Source organism: Onychostoma macrolepis, chromosome 13, assembly GCF_012432095.1.
Source record: "Onychostoma macrolepis isolate SWU-2019 chromosome 13, ASM1243209v1, whole genome shotgun sequence".
Lineage (NCBI taxonomy): Eukaryota > Metazoa > Chordata > Actinopteri > Cypriniformes > Cyprinidae > Onychostoma > Onychostoma macrolepis.
The window spans coordinates 25051562-25070622 of NC_081167.1; the positions used below are offsets into that span (position 1 = coordinate 25051562).

General features: G+C 34.0%; 1 protein-coding gene across 2 annotated transcripts in view; it reads right to left on the reverse strand.

Annotated features, from left to right (window-relative positions):
• Window positions 1–250: 250 nt before the first annotated feature.
• loxl4 (lysyl oxidase-like 4) overlaps window positions 251–19061 on the reverse strand; it is a 29748-nt gene continuing 10937 nt past the window's right edge. For both annotated transcript variants that reach the window (XM_058795027.1, XM_058795028.1), the window contains 9 exons: window positions 17971–18151; window positions 13256–13410; window positions 11819–11986; window positions 10490–10652; window positions 10166–10409; window positions 5608–5723; window positions 4869–5005; window positions 3006–3117; window positions 251–2915 (listed from right to left, as the gene is read on the reverse strand). In XM_058795027.1, coding sequence (XP_058651010.1) covers window positions 2845–2915; window positions 3006–3117; window positions 4869–5005; window positions 5608–5723; window positions 10166–10409; window positions 10490–10652; window positions 11819–11986; window positions 13256–13410; window positions 17971–18151 — 1347 coding nt within the window. In that variant the 3' untranslated portion in view covers window positions 251–2844. The remainder of the gene's footprint in view (window positions 2916–3005; window positions 3118–4868; window positions 5006–5607; window positions 5724–10165; window positions 10410–10489; window positions 10653–11818; window positions 11987–13255; window positions 13411–17970; window positions 18152–19061) is intronic.

Below are 19061 nucleotides of genomic sequence, written 5' to 3' on the forward strand. Positions count from 1 at the left end.
AAAAGCTGCTGAATAATAATGAATAGAGCTTATATATGAATTCCGTGATAGGCATCATACTCCAATAGGTAGATGTGATCAGCTGAGAGTCAGCCGATGCAAGCTTGACTCACGTGACCTGCCAGAACTAACGTTATACGCTTAATATATTGATTTATATTGTGCCCTTTTTTGGCTTCAGTTGGTTTTTTGCTCATCTGAAGCAGCCATTTCAATTTACAAAAACAGAAACCCAGAGAAAAGTCTTTCACAAACACACATTTATTGTTAATGGAGTCCCTGTGCAATGGATCAAGGTACACAGTGAGCATAAATACAGAGTACAGGCAGCTAAATTAGACCTGATGAGCGATATTTATTCACATTTGAGATCAGTTGTTTGCATAGACTTACTACTGTAACACCCATCACAAAACAGTAACAAGAGTTTACATCACGTTGCAGTTTCTGGAATGATTTTGGTATTACTTTCCCATTTATATCTGTCCTGGCTGATCTTAAAAAATAATTTTGAACAAACTGGAAAAGACACACATTTCATCCCTGAGAGTATTGCAAATTACATTAAGAGCTTAAACTCTCAACTACTCCATGAAGATTATTTTTTTAAAGTTTGCTGTGACTGAAATCAATTTATGCACCACTAGTACTAAGAGCACACAGTAACATATGAATTATAAATAAAAGCATAAGTGAAATAAATCAAGAGTAACATGGTGAAAGTAAAGTACACAATACAGGGACAGAATAAGTCATATTTATGATTTTACAAATGTAAAAAAAAAAAAACACTAGTGTGAAAATTTAAAGTACACAAGTTGATGTCCTAAAGATAAATAACACAAGGATTTAAGATAAACAGTAGGTATAAAGTCAGTTCATCACATGCACAATAACCGTTGTTAAACAATGTTTTGTACTGTGCAAAAATTACAAAAGTAAAAACTGATACAGTACAGCTCAAAAGGGCTCACTACTTTAAGAATATATTTAAAGCTATGGGCCATAAATGTTCATTCCCAGCATCACTGCTTTACACTGTGAATGCTTTTCAGGACTGTTTGCAACATTGTAACAACGTACTCTTTATACTCATGGATGTTATACTAAACAAATTGAACATGTTAAATATATTAAAGCATTCAACCATTTAGCAAGCATTTATTAATAAAATGAATTATCAAACTAATAAAACTTTCATCCGGAAAATTTGTTTAACAATGTATTAAATAAATTAATCTTCAGCATATACAACAGCCATTGTTACCCTTTAGGATTCAGGAAATTCACCGAAAAATTATTAAAAAGGTCTATTAAAAAATGGAAAGAAGGCATAAATACTTCAACATGTTAATAAACAAACAAACAGAAGTGTGTGTTGAAAAATGGTAGTGAATGACCTACTTCTTCCAGAATACTGACGTCCAACAATAAAGTGCATAACTCAAACCAAAGAATTGAAATTAGATATAAAACTCATAAATGAATAAGAAAAAGTGAACAAACTGCATTTTGATGTCAGGTTAAGTAGGTCAGAATAGGACTTATTAAGATTTGTTTTTGTTTTTTTTTGTTTTTGTTTTTTAGTAAAATGTAGTTCAAATTAGTTAAAAATTTAAAAAATTCAACATTGTACAAATATTTATTCTATAACGACACATTTATTCTCTAATTAATCTATAACGTCAAGAAATAAATATATGGGTACATGAAAACAATAAAACAAAATTACTTATTTTCTAATGCTAGTCCCAACAACTACAGATTTTACATGATGTTTTATTTTTAACCAGATGATCAACAACAACTGCAGCTAACTTAGTCTCTGAAAACAATGTCCTAGTTATTCAATGGATAATTAAAGGAACAGTTCACCCAAAAATACAGATTCTGGCTTTATGAAAAGGATTTCTAAGCACACCACTCATTCCAAAGCTCTGGGCATTAATCTGAAAAGAGAGTCTACTAGGAAAACAGTGACCACTAAAGGCCAGTTCACACCACACCATCAGACACAGACCAGCGATGACAGCCGACCAGTATGTCATTTCTCAGATATTTCAAGAGCCGACAAATGTAGATTCAATGGCGAAAACAAGCGCCAACCAATGCCAGCAGACGAGGACACACTGATCAGACAAAACCTGACCAGCGCATCTGTTGCCATTTGTCACAATCTGTCAGTGCAGTGAGAATTGGCCTTAAGAGACGCTCATATGATTCATATGATAGAATACAAAATGAGAATTTTTAAGGAATATAATATCCACTCTTTTCAATAAAGTGAAAGTAAAAAGGACTGGAACTATCAAACTCCAAAATTACAAACAATGCACTATAAATATATGATAAAAGTATATACCAAATCTTCTGATACAAAACCATGTGTGCCAGGCAGACTGACTGAAAATTAAGTTATTATTTACTAAAAATTTTGACATCCGTAGTAGAGCTCAAGAGAGGAATACAGATATCCATTGTCTTAAATATAGTTCCTAAAAACAAGCTCCGGTCTCTATTCATTGCAAATGGGTGGAAAAGGACAACCAGTATGCTACTGTACTTAAAAACAAAAGTCAAATACAAAATACTAAGAAAAATCGTGACAGAATCTAATTTTAGGTGAACTAAGCCTTTCGTTTGATTTCCAAACATCTGGAAGAGTTGATTTAGTTCCATAGAGAAAATCGTTTAGCGATGTAGCGTCCACTCATTAGTGCTACTGGTAGACTGTTCTGAGATCAGCTGAGATCTCCTTATCTTTCACCCAGTTTATTGTCCAATTAGCCGCATTTCTGGGAGCCATTAATGAACATCCTCTCCTCTCACCTCTCTTTACCAGGCTCAAATGAAGTTATTGCTGATCTGACGCTGATGTTCGAATAAATCCTCAGTTTCAGCACTGTAGGCATCACCTGTGAAAGAACAGTGTATCAGAATTTAGATACGTGCTTGAGTATACATACATATATGTCATGGTTCATTCATTGTTATGGGGATTATACCTGCATGACAGCCATACATAAACACTCTGTGTCCATCATATTTACATCGACAACGCATGGCGTTGTTCATAAAGTCTGATTCAGCCATGTCCAGCGACGGATTTACTTCAACCTGACAAAACACACACAAGAATGAATAGAGCTGTTTAGTAATGAGGTCAATTTGTAGGGCAACCTAGAAGGATAATTTACCCTGGGATCCCTCAGGAATTACTAATGGGTAAAAAAATAAAAAAATAAAAGTGTGGTTAACATTACTAACAGACTTTCACTTTTTGAACACCAAAAATCAACACAATTATACCTCAAACGTGAATTTTGAAGCTGCTTAATTTTTTTTTTAAATACATTTTAATTTTTTTATATAGGTTTGCAAACAATTTGCTACATAAGGACCATCTAAATAAAATTTATTTAATATTAAAAATAATGATTATTATGATTATTATGATTATAATAATAATAATGATAATAATATAAAATAGCATATACACATAAATAGCATATATATATATATATATATATATATATATATATATATATATATATATATATATATATATATATATATATATATACACACACACATACACACACAGTATATACACACATACATACAGTATTACATTATTAAATACAAGCAGTTTTATTATGTCTGCCTGAAATTATATTTTGTCATTTGGTGACATTTAATCGTAGCACTGTAAAAGTTTCACAGTTGCAGACATGCAGAACCAACAAGGATATGGAGCTTGTAAGAAAATGTTATGCAATCAGATTGCTCATCAAACTACTTTACAAATTGGTTCCACCAAATCAGGCTCCCAAAATAGTAATATAGTAGCAATATAATAATTTATTAGTATGAAAACATGCTGTTTAAGCAGGGTATGGGGTCAAACGAGCAACTCTGAGCTACATCATTCTATGGAAATTTAATGTGATTATACCTACTAGGCTTAAGAACTTTTTAAACGCTGAAACAACAGTTCTTTTATTTTATTCTGGAAATACTTTTCTTGCCGAAGGTAATTATTTTGTGAGCAGTCTCGCTTATCTTTTTTTCTTTGCGCTTTTAATGACAGTGTGCAACTTTTACTCTGGACTGTGGAGCTCTGGGTCTGTCTGACCATATGTTTGAGCGAGAAAGTGCCTGTAAAACAGGCGGGCGTAAATTCCTCTGAACCTAATTGACCATGTCTAATAGATGGGAATATAGCACGCCTTGCTCCTCCAGCAGGGAATGCTTAACATTGGGTTATTTTGGGTGCAGAATTAAAGACAAGCAACTCAAAGAAAAGCAACAGGTTTGCTTGGAACATCATGTATAGAAGCTTCATTTACGCAGTGTCTTTGCTCAGTTGGGCTGGCATGCGACAGTTGCCATTTCTCTACATGGAGTTGGAGCTCTGACCTTTGAGTACCACCATGGCTCGCTGCTGTGCCATACATAGCAGCAGCCCGATGCCGGTTTGTAATTAGCATCTGCCAAACGTGCTTAAAATACATGCAAATCTATCATGGCAACATTTCGAGCAAATAAATCTTCAAAATGGTCAAGGCACAAAGGTACACTGTAATTAAAACAAAGCTTCACATCAACCTATATTTTATGACTGGGATGCATAAAAGGACCCTTGATTGGCCCCTAAAAGCGGCTCTTTGATTGGCTGGTTCTGCATGTGAAGCTCAGCTGCGGAAGTGCTCACAGTGCCCACAGTGATTTGGATGATTAACACGTTCCAAAGTTAATGACAGAGAAAAAGTGGCTAAACGGCATCCTGGAAAGAGAATCTACTGTGTAAAAAAGTTTTGTGCTGTGACTGCCATCTTCCACAGTTCAGATATTCTGAATCATTTCACCTGCAAGATGTAGTCTCCAGGTCTGACATCAGTGATGTCTATCCACTGGCAGTCGATATCGTGGCGGTAAGTGTCCCAGCAACCCACCGAAATGCCTTGATCTCCGTAATTGTAACATGAAAAGCGCTTTTGAAGTCCTGAAGAAAAAAAAAAACAGTTGTGCGTAGTTGCACTAGTAAACCAATGGAAGCCTGTTTCTACCACTGAATTAAAAAAATGTAAAAAGGTAACTGTGACTTTTGAGCTCACAATTCTGACTTTTTTTCTTGCAATTGCAATTTACATCTTGCAAAAATATTGTTTTCTCAGAATTGCATGATATAAACTCGCAAGTCTGACTTTTTTCTCCTATTGCAAGTTTATACCTGGCAATTTTGACTTTTTTCCTCGAATTGCAATTTTATGTCTCACAATTCTGACTTCTTTTCTCAGAATTGTGAGATATAAACTCAATTGCAAGTTACCAAGTCAGAACAGTTTGACATGAACATGCAATTGTGAGAAATAAAGGCATAATATAAACTCACAATTCTGGCTTTTTTTCTCACAATTTTGACATAAACAAGAGAAAAAAGTCAGAATTGTGAGATGTAAACTTGCAATTGCAAGAAAAAAAAAAGTCAAAATTGTGAAATAAAAGAGTCACAGATACCTTTTTTATTCTTATTAAGTGATAGAAACGAGCTTCCATATAAACCAAATCACATTCATGTAAGATTTAACACAACTAGTATTTTACCATCAGGGCAGTAGGTGTCTTCCAGACAGAAACTGGCTTTGTGTCCTTCGGCCACTCGGCTTCCGTTGAGTGTGAGGAGATCATAATGCGTGAACACTTCAATGCTGTGATAATGCCTGAATCAAACATATTCATATCGATGAATTTCAGTAGAATCAGAATAATTCAGTGGTGATTACAAGACAAAAATCATTAATACTATTCCTCATAGTTTTATTTATTTATTTTTTTACAATAATAATCCCATTTAAATCTATAAACAAGTTAGGTCAAAAGTAAGGAGTGCACAATATTAGATTTTTGCCGATATCCGATATTTTTCTAATCTTTTTGGCCGATAGCCGATATATATTTCTGTTTGTTTTGAAACAACACCAAGTCTCTCCTGTGCAGAAATTATAAATAATTTGTTTTTAATTTTGATTCTTTTTTTTTTTTTAACAAACTTATTTGGTAGAACTAATAAACATAATTCATTTGAAAAAAATATTTTACATATTAATGAATAAATGTATAATGTATATATTAAATTATTTAATTTACAAGTGTTTGTGATTTTTGTTCATGTAAACTATAGGTTCTGGCCGATAAATAAAAACAGACTTGTGATTTTATGACATTGATACTGCTTTATTTATTCAGAAACACAAGTATCTTAATGGCATTTGTGTATTTTACATTATTACAAGTAGGCCAACAGTGCCCCCTAAGTAAATAAGACGCCTTGCAGACAGGTATTAGGACCCGGGGGAAGCTGCTGCTGCTACTGCTACTGCACATGCTAGAGACTGTTGACTCTTGCCTTGTCCAAAAACCCACACTTGCAGTCTTGGCAACTTGAGAGCGCGTGCGCGCGACAGGAAGTAAGTGTGCGTAAGTGTGCAAGACTGTCCCAGGTCTTTAAAATGCCAAAGTGCAGTGCCCTTAATGGATACTAAACCTACACTATCTAGAATACCGCTTAGGAGCGGTATTCGAGGCTAAGCGTATCCCATCATGCATCATGTTCTGGAAATAAATCGTGAGACTTTTTGCCGAGTCACGAGAGGTCATGGAAACCTTTCCAATGTAAGTTAAATATTAATATAATAACTAGATATCACACATAATTTGGTAGAAAAACAGCGTTTTTACGTTTTATTGGTGCAAAGATGAATAGTGGTGATATTTATTTTTGTACAACATTTGCAACTGCTTTTTATCACTTAATTAGAAGCACCACAAATTAAATTGTCATGTTATAGGGACTACTGAACAGACATTTAGAAGTTGATTTTAAAATTCAAAGTATTTTAAAATTAAAATTAAAATAAAGCTATGTAAACACTTTTTACAACACTACACTGTAAATGTGTCCCCAATGAAAAGTTTGACACACTTGTGGTCTTCATCTCACTTGAAAACTTGGGTCAAATACAGGAAATACATCATATAAGTTGTCAAGTGGTCAAGTGCAAAGACTGCAAGTGTGGGTATTTGGACAAGGCATCTGTCGCACATCGGAGGCGTCGTTCTGTACGTGCATTCTCAAATCAAATGCGGCGATCCAAAACAGTGAATCATTCAGGCAAAAGTTCGCTTCAAGAATGATCACACTGCTGACGTGATCTTATCACTATCACACCCTGAGCATATATGAGCTATCCGTCTTATCGGCAAGGCATATCGGCACAATTTATAATAATGCCGATGTTTAAATTTGAAAGCCATTATCGGCCGATTCCGATAACCTTCCAATAATATCGTGCATCCCTAATCAAAAGTAAACTAAAAGCAGGCACATGCAGAAGGGGCTTTGGGGCTCGAGCCCTGCCCTTTCAAAATGATTAAAAAGTGCCCCTCTCGGACAAATAGCAATTATATTGTGGTCAATAAAACAAAATGCATTTGAATTCTAATTAACATGACAATTTGTACAAAACAGTAACTAATCGCTCAAGTCGGAAAAGTCCTGTTTATATTTTACATATCTGTCAATCTGAGGCGTAGCTATGGGTTGCATGAGTTTTCCTCGATTGACTGATATTCCAGTCTGTTCGGAAACAGAGGCTCTCGAGCCATATATGGTTCTTTCAGTGAGTGCCTATGGGTCGACGGAAGGGGGAAAAAAAATAAACCAAACAATGGGCTATTTTAAACATTTTTCATCAATAATCAAAGCTAGTGTGTTGATTTAATTAAAAATCCATATATTATATATTTTAGAATAGGCTATTAAATAATTCAATAATGCCCGTTTGTCATGTAGCCTATACAGCAGCCAATCATGATCTGGCACAAGAAGTGCACATTTCATTGGACAGGAGCGGTTATTTTCTGTTCTTATTCATAAGTCGGTTGAAAATGACATGGGACAGACGAGCTTATTTGTAGAGTGATCTGGATCTGTGGTTTGTCTCATTTTATAAATCAAATTATATCGCTGAGAATATAGATGACTACAAAAGCATTGCAAAAAACCGTGCAGCGCCAAAAGTCGCGATAATGGTAATCAGTAGGCTTTTCAGTTCACTTATATTTATGTATGACATACACCATTCCGTTCATTATTTGATGAAACTATCATAGTTATTTAAGCCAAAGTGCTACCTACAGGCCTATTATGTGAAGTGTAGGCTGGCGGAATGGTGTCCTGAAAGTACTTTAAATATTACAATTTTTGATATTTATGCAGCATTATGAATGTGTCTTATGCTCATCAAGCCTGCATTTATTTGATCAAAAGTACAGAAAAAAACTGTAGCCTAATATTGTTAATTATTATTACAATTTAATAGAATGTTTTTTTGTTGTTTTTTTAATATATACTTTTATACTATTTTAATACAATATAATTTATTTCTGTGATTCAAATCTGAATTTTCAGCATCATTACTCCATTCTTCAATGCATGGACCTTCAGAAATCATTCTAATATGATCATAATAAATCATTTATTATCAATGTTGGACACAGTTGTGCTGCTTTATTTTTATTTATTTATTTATTTATTTATTGGAACCTGTGATACTTTTTTGGGGTTCACTAATAAATACAAATGAAAAATAAGAGCATTTATTCAAAATAGAGATGTTTTCTAACAATATCAATCTTTACTATCACTGTTTCTATCAATTTAACAAATCCTTGATGAATAAAAACTAATTGCTTTCAAAAAACAACAAAAAAAAAACTACTGACCTCAAGCTTTTGAATGGTAGTGTATATTGTTATAAAAGTTATATTTTAAATAAATGCTGTTCTTATTTAACTTTTTATTCATCAAAGAATCCTGAAAAAAGTATCACAGGTTTCCAACATTGCTAATAAATCAGCATTGCATAAAATGCATTAAGTAAATAAAGTAAATGAATAAAGTATATTAAAATTTTGATCAAATAAATGCAAATAAATGACTATAAGTGACTTCTTGCAAAAATATAAAATAGTTATGTATCCAAACTTTTAACCTATAATTTTATTCCCTTCATATTGCCCCTTTTTACATTTGAGCCCCTGAGGAACTCTCTGCACGTCCCTGACTAAAAGTAATCAAGTAATCTAGATTACATTACAGACTACAATTCTCATCGTTTAATTTGTAATCAGTTACCTAATAAATAATCTACCCAGCACTGCTGGGAACCACCCACAAAAAAAAAATAAATCTTACATTTCATGCTGGCTAGTGAACATGGGAAGAACAAAGGTTCACTATGGACCACTGCCTAATGACCTCACTGCTCCTACATGAAGGTGTTGGCCGCTACGGCAACACCCTTTACAGGAAGTTGTTGTTATGCTGACGGGGCTGTTTATTGAGCTCGTCTGAATAGATGGCTTTCAAATCCAACTTCACTGGTGTTGTTTTAAAAGATTAGTAAAACAGGTTTGGCCTGCAAACACGCAAAGCCCACAACTCCTCCACAACAGAGTGCCTTGTTCCCACAGAATGGGTTTGCAATATTTTTCAGAACACATGTAAAGGGAGTGGAGGTGTTCAACACAGCTAATTAATCTGAAAGATGACAGCAAGCTTGCTGACCACCCATGACCTGTTTTAGAAAGAAGTGGACGTTCTTTTCATTGCAAGCTGAAATGACTGACTAAACTGAAAGGAAATGTAACCACAAATACTCTTCTAGAGTGTCATACGTCAGGGTTGTTCCTCAGTTATTTAAATCCATGTGCTGTCCCCATTATTCAAGTACCCTATTAATTAAAAGAATATATGCAAAAGCTGATCCTGAGTGTTACAGTTGTAGAGGATGCAGCGGACTACAACTATGATCTGGTGTACTTAATGTGCGCTTGACTACACTCCGTGTCTGCATATATATATGAAAATAATAATAAAAAATAAATGTAATATTTTTTTTTATTTTAAATAAAATTTAAATTTATTTTGCACCAAAACATCATGAATTAATTGTAGAATGACTATTTTTCTATTTTGCAGGTTCCTTTATGCATCATGAACTCTTTATAAAATAAGATGACAATATTTTTCTAGCAGCACTCAGGCTTGTGTTTCATTCTGTATAAACATTAAAACAGAAGAAAGAAGTAAAACCCTCACCTGTGGCACTGGTGCCAGGTCCAGGACTCTCTTGAGGATCTCGGACGGAAGTCGGCTCTGCCCAAGTTCATGATACGGGAGGAGAAACGCAGAAGGCGGCGGTGCCCATACGGCCATTGCATACGGTTAGCAGAAGAGGAGAGACAGTTCTCCTCATGTGCACAGGTGAGCAGGTGCAGAGGCCTGTCTTCCAGGTAAGCACTCTCCTGCACGAGCTGTGCATCCAAAACCAGGTCAGGTGCCGCTAAAACGGGATGTCGATTTATTTATTTGGATCATTTAGTGCAGATAAAATTGTCAGATTTTGTCATTCCAATGACTTACTTTCAGAACAGGTGACGCCCGCTGCTTTAGCTCCGCCTCCTCGAGGGCAGTGGACGTAACTGTTACGACGGCACTGCTGGATGGACATTTCTGTTCCCACACAGTGAGTCCCACTCAACAGTACTTCTTCAGCGGCAGGGTCTCCTTGCCAATAATATGTGTCCTAAACGCAGAAAGGCCACATCTTATGTGTCTGCATATGAAGTACTAGAAATATATACATTTATGTAGAGATAATATATAGATTTTATAAGAAGGGTATTTGACATGAAATACTTTTTAGGAAGTTGATATGCCCGCTACTTTCTTATGTTTCATGTATTTCACATTTCATATATTTGTTGTACTGATTTAAATTTATGGATGGTTTCCATTTCAGTTTTATTATAACGATAATAACTTTTTTACATTAAATTAACAAAAAGCTAAAATGCTTAACCGTTATGGCTTCAATTGTTTGTTTTTTTTTATATTTATTTTATTGTATTTTATTATATTTTTATTAAAAAAAATTTATGCATGAGTCATGATGTTAAGATTTTATGAATAGGGTATATGACATTAAATACTTTTGGAAAGTTAACTTGCCCTCTACTTTCTTATGTTATAGCATATTATCAGAATTAAGGTAATATTATTATATATTATAGAATTAATTTTTTATTTTTGCATTGTGACATTTTCATGAAGCACATTAACTATGTTTCTCATGATAAATTGCAAAAAAAAAAAAAAAAAAATTATATAATTTTCATTTATCATAATGTGAAAAAAAAAAATATTTAAATGATACTGAATTTTGAACAGAAATTGTACCTTAATTTATATTTAATGATTAAAAAAAGACTTCCATTCCGTTTTATGACAATTGTTGTCCACATTAAGTTTAATTTAAAAAATTGTGATGCATTGTTTTTATGAAAAGTATTAATTATTATTTACCTTATAACCACTACTGTACTGTACATGTGGTAGAAAGACAGTATTAAGACAGTAAGCAATGTGCCCTAAAAGTATAACTGTATAACTGATTCCTGTTCTCAACTATTGCTCAAAACAGTATGTAAAGTATGTGCAGGACGCATACCAAATGTACCTGCCATTCTCTCTGAAAATACACAGTTTACCGTTAACCTGTCCCACCTCTTCACCTCCACAAAACAACTACTGTATAACACTAATGTTGCCCAGAAATATCCTGCCCTGTGCCCCTAAACATGCACAGGAAGCTCACAAATGCACACAAACTGAGGCAACCAAAGCAAACAAGACAAGAGACATATTCAGAGCGATATTACTGGAAAACACAACATTCTTCAGCAGTCTCACCTGATGGGCACGTGCGGCAAAACCAAAGCCCAGCTGCCTGCATACCACCATGGCTTCATTTATTCCCCAGTTCTCACTGCAAATCGTCCCCCAGCGCTTTCTGCCCCCCACCTCCATGAGCACCTCTACACGACCCTCAGCCCGGTCCCTGCCACCCGCCAGCCGCACCTGAAACACAAACATGCTCACAGACATCAAAGCTACACATACAGAGCCCTCAATGAGTATTTCAACACTTTTGGACACTTAACTCACATTTAAAAATGTCAAAATGTAATGGCATATGCTAAAGCTTTTCTCAGAACTGACTTTGAAATAAATGATATACAATTTACACATTGCATTGTGTACATATTTAAATGCATACATTTATGCAATTTGGAAGACACTTATTCAAAACAACTTGCATTCCATTCAAGGTATATATTTTATCAGTCCATGCATTCCCTGGGAATTGAACCTATGACCTTGGCATTGCTAGCGCCATGAATGCATTATACATTATATACAAATAACGTTAAAATGCCTTAACACAGTACATTGCCTCTGCAGGCATTGTGTAAGGATTATAAATGCAAATGCATTTTAAATCCGTACATTTATTTTAAATAAATGACATATCATGCATTATATTATGCAAAGACATACAGCGTGAATATTTAAAATAAAATGTTTTTTGGGTTATATAATTCCTTATGACATTTAAGTTTGTATATTTATTTAAAATAAATGTAATTTAATGTAAAAAATTATCATTGCCATATAATGCACTATGTAATGCAAAGATATTTAAGTCTGTATATTTATTTTAAATAAATGAATTTAATGTAAAACATTAAATTGTGTATATTTAAAACATAATATAATATTTAAAATATAATAATGGCAACATAATGCATTATAGGTCTGTACATTTATTTTAATGAAATGTCATTTAATGCAAAAACATTTATCTGTGTATATGTACAATAACTGCTATATAATGCATTACATAAATGCAAAGACATTTTAAGATTGTATATTATTTTAAATAAATGCCATATAATGCATTATATAATGCAGAGATATTTTAAGTGTGCATATTTAAAATAAATGTCAAAAGGCATCATATAATCCAAAAACGTTTTAAATCTGTATATGTATATAAAATGAATGCCCTTTATTGCAAAAATATTAGTGTATTTTTAAAATAATTACCCTATAATGCATAAAGACATTTTAGTCTGCATAGTTATTAAAAATAAATGCTATATAATACAAATACATTTCAATTGTACATATTTATTCTCGATAAACCCAATATAATGCATTATATAATGTAAAAGTCTTAAATATCCAAGCATCTTTGGAGGCTGTGCTAGCATGAATGACAGGAGTCGGCATATTTTTCACAGCATGTAGAATCATATCAGAGTAACCTGTGATCATTTTGCTTACCGTGGTCTCAAAGCCTGTCTTAGGAACATAACATTTGACAGAAGCATCCTGGCTGTGTTTGAATGTCCAGGGAGGGACTTCCTGGAAGTAACAATCCAAAATGGAGCGCTCTGTGCCAGTGCACTGCACTGAGTTTATGTGGATTGGCCCCGTCCCTGTAAAACAAACAAACAAACAGTAAAAGTCACTGGCACTTCACAAGTTAAAAGTATCAAATATAAAACAAAATAACAAACACTCTGCCTATTTGAGTACTTTCAGCCACAGAGAACACTAGATACTTTCTAACTGACCCTTTCCTAAACATTGCCTTAAAAAAAATGCTGTCTGCCATTTTCACAGACTAAATATTGTTCTTTACTGATGTAAATCTATAGAGGATCACTGTGTTTTCACTCCATAGCTCTGTCACTGGGGCGGTACCTTTTAAAAGGTGTATGTACACTTTATGTACTACTATGTAGTGCCTTATGTACATACTATGTATGTATTGGATTACACTAATTATGTGATGTATTCTGACTACTTTTTGATTACTTTTAGATTACTTTTAGATTACTTTTGACCTTAAATATATTCCATTCTTTGTTATCAACATCATAAAGTGTATTAAACATTACATTATGCCAGGTTTTTCCCAAACTGGAGTTCATGAAAGAACTACAAGGGGTTTGTGGGTTGTGAAAAGCTGTAACAATTTACAAATGTATAAAAGCAAACTGTAATCTGATTATGAGCATTTTAAAATGTAATATAATCTAATTGCAAGTACATCATTTTTGTAATCTGATTAAATAATCCAGATTACATGTAACAAGTTACTAGCTAATATGCACTTTTAAAGTAATTTTTAAATATCGCAGTGTGCCATTTAGGGTTAAATATGGTACAAAGATGCATCTTTTAGATTTTGTATCCTAGGGTACCGCCCCAGTGACGGTTTTGTGCCTTAATTCTGAGAGTGAATTCTTAAAGCAGAATTCCTCATCATTCACTAGAAGGCCACACATGAATCTGATCAGATGTGTTTATTTTGTAAAATCATTATCATCACATTCTTGAAGTTCTATGGATATAAAAGAGCTTGACTGCCTATCAGATGTTCATTTCCCTCTTGTTTACTGCCGCATAAAAACATTGGTTGTTTCAGCCTGAGGTGGCCGCTAAATCAGAGCCTAACGTGAGCATTGTGCTAAAACTTCAGATATAAATCTCACAAGGATGTGAAATCAACTAAACCGCATAAATATATCACAGCAACATTAGTGTAAGAGTAATTATATAGCTTTACCCAATCTCAGAAATACATGCTGGGGAAAATAAAGGTAAATGAAGTAGAAAGCTGCATGAACTGCTGTGGAAAAACAGTGGTTACGTGCTACTGCACTCCGCTCGGCTAAATTCAAAAAGTCCTATTTCTACCAAAGCAAAGAAATCATGACCAGCTGTTTAGTTTTGAAACAAAAATGATAGAGCCCAAAAGCAAACACAGCACCCTATTCAGCCTCGCTTCTGGGAAGCAAATTGCTAGAGATTGGCTAAAACCCTGAGGGATATGGAAATGTTCCTTCACAGAGAATATTACATATAATCAAGGATGTAATCAAAGATTAGGGGCTGAACAAGAAAGTTAAGAGTCACTGAAAAGCCCATTGATCGACTACAAAAAGAAAAAACAACAAATGCAAGAGACTTTTAAATTTTGTTCACTGACTTTTTCCAGTTATATACTGTCACTTTTTAACTGTCAATTACTGTATGTATTAATTGATGCATCCTAGCTGAAAAAAATATTAATTTCATTAAAGGAAAAAACTTAAATATAAACCTCAGCATAAATTAAAAAAAATAGTGCATGCACAAAAAGGCAAGTACATAACAGGAAAACAGAAGCAAAGACTAAGTAGTCCAGAAGTGGCTGATGGAAAGGGAGCGGTTCTGTGACCAACTGCCGTGAAGAGTTTCACTAGAGTGTGGTTTACGGAAAATGGACATTTTCTTCTCCCTAAAATAAAACAACATATATATTCCGCATTAATTGTGTTTTCCTTTCATGGGATGACTATAATCCCTATTTTAGGAGCAGATTAAATTGCTATATAAGAAATATTTATCTCAGCCAAGTGCAATGTCAGCATAAGTTCGAAGCCAGAGGAAAAAACTCAGTGTGTGCTGCATACAAAAAAAAAAAAAGAAAAAAAAGTCTATATGCTTATACGTTTTGCCTGTAAAGTGTGAACGTGACTTGAAATTCCTCATCTATATAATTGTCTAACTGAAGTAAAACCGGCTGATACAGCTTTCAACAAATCTCAAGACATGAAGTCATCTAGGAACTTCAGGAAAGATATGTTTACTTTCATCTTACTGGGAGGTCAGGCTTAGAGAATGTCTCAACAGAATGTGTTGTTTCACGCTGCATTGGCCTTAAAAAAAATAAATAAAAGGAGTGATCTCCATGATCAAACTCGATAAAACCATTTCTGAACAAAAAAAAAACCCCACAATACAGCCACAATGACAAGACATCTTCAAGCGTATTAAAGGGATAGTTCACCCAAAAATGAGAGTAAATAATGACAGAATTTAAACATTTTTAAAACTGTATGGCTGTGAAAAACATTTGTCTTTAAAATGAAAGTCCATTGGTGTTCATGTTATTTGGACACCAGCTTTCTTCAAAATATCTTTCTTCATGTTCCACAGAAGAAAAAAGAAAAAGAGAGGTTTGGAAGGACATAAGGGTTGAGTAAATGACAGATTTTTCAGTTTTGGATGAATTTTCTCTTTATGTTACATTAAATGTCTGGAAAATCAGGCAGTGCAATGAACACTGTACCCACACCATTATTCAGGATCATTTCTAAATGTGGTAACCACAGTCTAGTGCGTGTAGCCCATCTCAACAGATTTCCTATTTTTACCGCCTGTCCCAAACAGTCCAGCTCTGTTCTGTCATTGAAAAGCTAATTTGTGTCTCTCTTCACTTACTATATGTTTTTGTGGCCTCGGCTGTACTAGGAAAATTATACACGACAATAAATATACCTAAAGACCTCAACTATACAGGCGTGCAGAAATCATAAGCTTTAATCTCTATTCCTGTTACTTCATCCAAATAGCTAAATTCAAAAATCAGCAAGTGGAGTCACTTTCTAAAATATTTTTCCATCACACCTGCCAATGTTGGTTGAATTGAGAAATTTTTCCAACCAAAACTATTTCTTAATCAGCAATAAATAGTAATTTTCATTATTTGTTTCATTTAAAATACTCTACCTGATATACAAAATAATCCAGTCACAAAAACGTAAAGACCCTTTGTGATTTGATTCAAATTTTTTAGTCTTACATATTCCAAAATTTGTGGTCAGTAATATTTTTTTATGTTTCGCAAAGTGGTCTCTTATGTTCACCAAGCCTACGTTTATTTGACCAAAATCACAGTAAAAACAGTAATTTTATGAAATATTTTTACAATTTAAAATAACTGTTTTCTATTTTAATATGTTTTAAAATATAATTAACTCCTGTGATGACAATGCTGAATTTTCAGCATCTTTAATCCAGTCCTCAGTGTCACATGACCCTTCAGAAACCATTCGAATATGCTGATTTGCTTATTATTATCAATAATGAAAACAGATGTGCTGCTTAATTTAGAAAAATAAAGATTCTGTGATGAATAAAATATTGTGCTGTAAAATACTGTGATGAAACGGATAATATTTAACTTTTGAATAGTAGTGTACTTTATATTAGCTTGGTTACTACAAGAAATAAATGTAAAAGTTGTTCAAGCTAACAGACATTATGGTTGCTTTAAACTGAATTTTAAAAGTGGCATTTCTAATAAAATTATCAGCCAGCAGGCAAGTAACACATCAAAGACTGTTTGCACTTGGCAAGCTAAACGGAGACCTTGACTGGACTATTTTCAAAACATGAAAGCATCAACCTTACGCAGTTTCATTTCAAGTGTCTGGACTCTCATATGGGTCACTACCGGTGCAGTACAGCTTATATTTCAAAATAACAGACCCCTAAAATCATCATTATCCATAAATCAACATTTCATTCTTTCACTTCTTTAAACGGTGACACCTGATAAAACAGCATTTATGAGTCAAAACCCTTTTCACTTCCTTTCTTTAAATAAAAACTGTGAAACATTGCAGCTGTGTTTTTCATCAGAGTGATATTGGGAAGTCTTCAATAAATAGCTACTGTCATCGCTTCTCTTTGGCAGAGCAATTATCCCATCTTGTCAGATTGGACCGATTCCCTTTGGAATATAGATCAGCGGTGAGCTTTGTCTCACTCAGCCAAAGTAAACTCACATGCAGTGTGGATCTGAGATACAGAAATTCCAGGGAAAGTTCCTTGCTTTAAAGCTTTATTACTGATGTGGAATTCATGTTTTGCACATGAAGAGCGTGATATCGCATAACGTATAACATCATCTCTGACTGCTTTCATATTCAGCTGCAGACAGGCGTATCCCATAGATAAGCAGTGCTTACGAATTAAGTTCAGACTCAGACTACTGTGGAATCACGTGGCAATCTCAGTATGATCATAATCACGTTCATAGTTAAGAAACACCTTCCTCCTATAAACACCATATTGCAGATTAAGGAACAGGTCATCAAAAAATGAAAATTCTATCTTTTACTCGCCCAACTGGGATCCTTCAAGCTTAAATTAATTCTCACCTTGACCCATGTATGCTCCGGTAAGAGCCTCTTTGGCAGTGCCGAAGCCCAGCTCTCTGCACACCACGCTGGCTGAGATCCGGTCCCACCGGTGGTCAACCACGGTTCCCCACTTTCCCTCACGGAGAACCTCGACTCTTCCTTCTCCCAGACGTGGTCCTGCCTTCAGACGCACTGACAGCTATGAGAAGGGAAAAAAGATTGACAAGGTTACATTTTAAGTACCAGGGTTGTAACCACAACAGACATTTGGGGAGCACCAGTGGGGTACATGCTTTCACCAAACTGCAGATTAGCGGTCGACAAATATGGGTTTTTCATAGACTGATTCTAACATAATATTAGCTACAACCCTAAATATGTGGTTATAGCTTTGCAAACTGCTAAAGCACTACATTATTTAAACCCCCTAACAAAGGTATCACCCCAAAGGTGATAAAGTTACATAAAATTAAATACTTTCTGGTAGCATCACTCAGTGTCTAACTGAACTAAACTAACTTTAAAAAATCACTAAATGTAACTGAAAAGAAATGTAACCCATGACATTTGCCGTACAAATGCAGTAAAAACTGTACATTTTGTGAAATATTACAATTTAAAACAACTGTTTTCTATTTGCATCACATGAAACAGAAATAATTCTAATATGCTGGTTTGGTGCTAATTAAACAATTCTTATTATTATCAATGCTGAACTTTGTGGAAACCATGATACATTTTTTTTCAGAATTCTTTGATGAATAGAAAGTTAAAAAGCACAACATTTATTTGAAATAGAAATCTACTGTCACCTTTGATCAATATAATGCATACTTCATGAATAATAGTAATAATTTACTTAGGAAAAAAACAACTGACTCCAAACTTTTGAACAATGGTGGATATGCCTATTCTATTTTTAATTATGTTATATTCAAGACATCAGGGTTTAACAGGGTTTAAGTGCAAAAAGTCAAAAATCATAACACCTTACCATATTATTTACATTCCTTATGTTTTGTGCCAAAAATAGTATTTTTCTTTAAAGCTTTTTTAAAAGTATATTTTCAATATACTACAAGTATAATTTCAATAACAGCATAATGAGG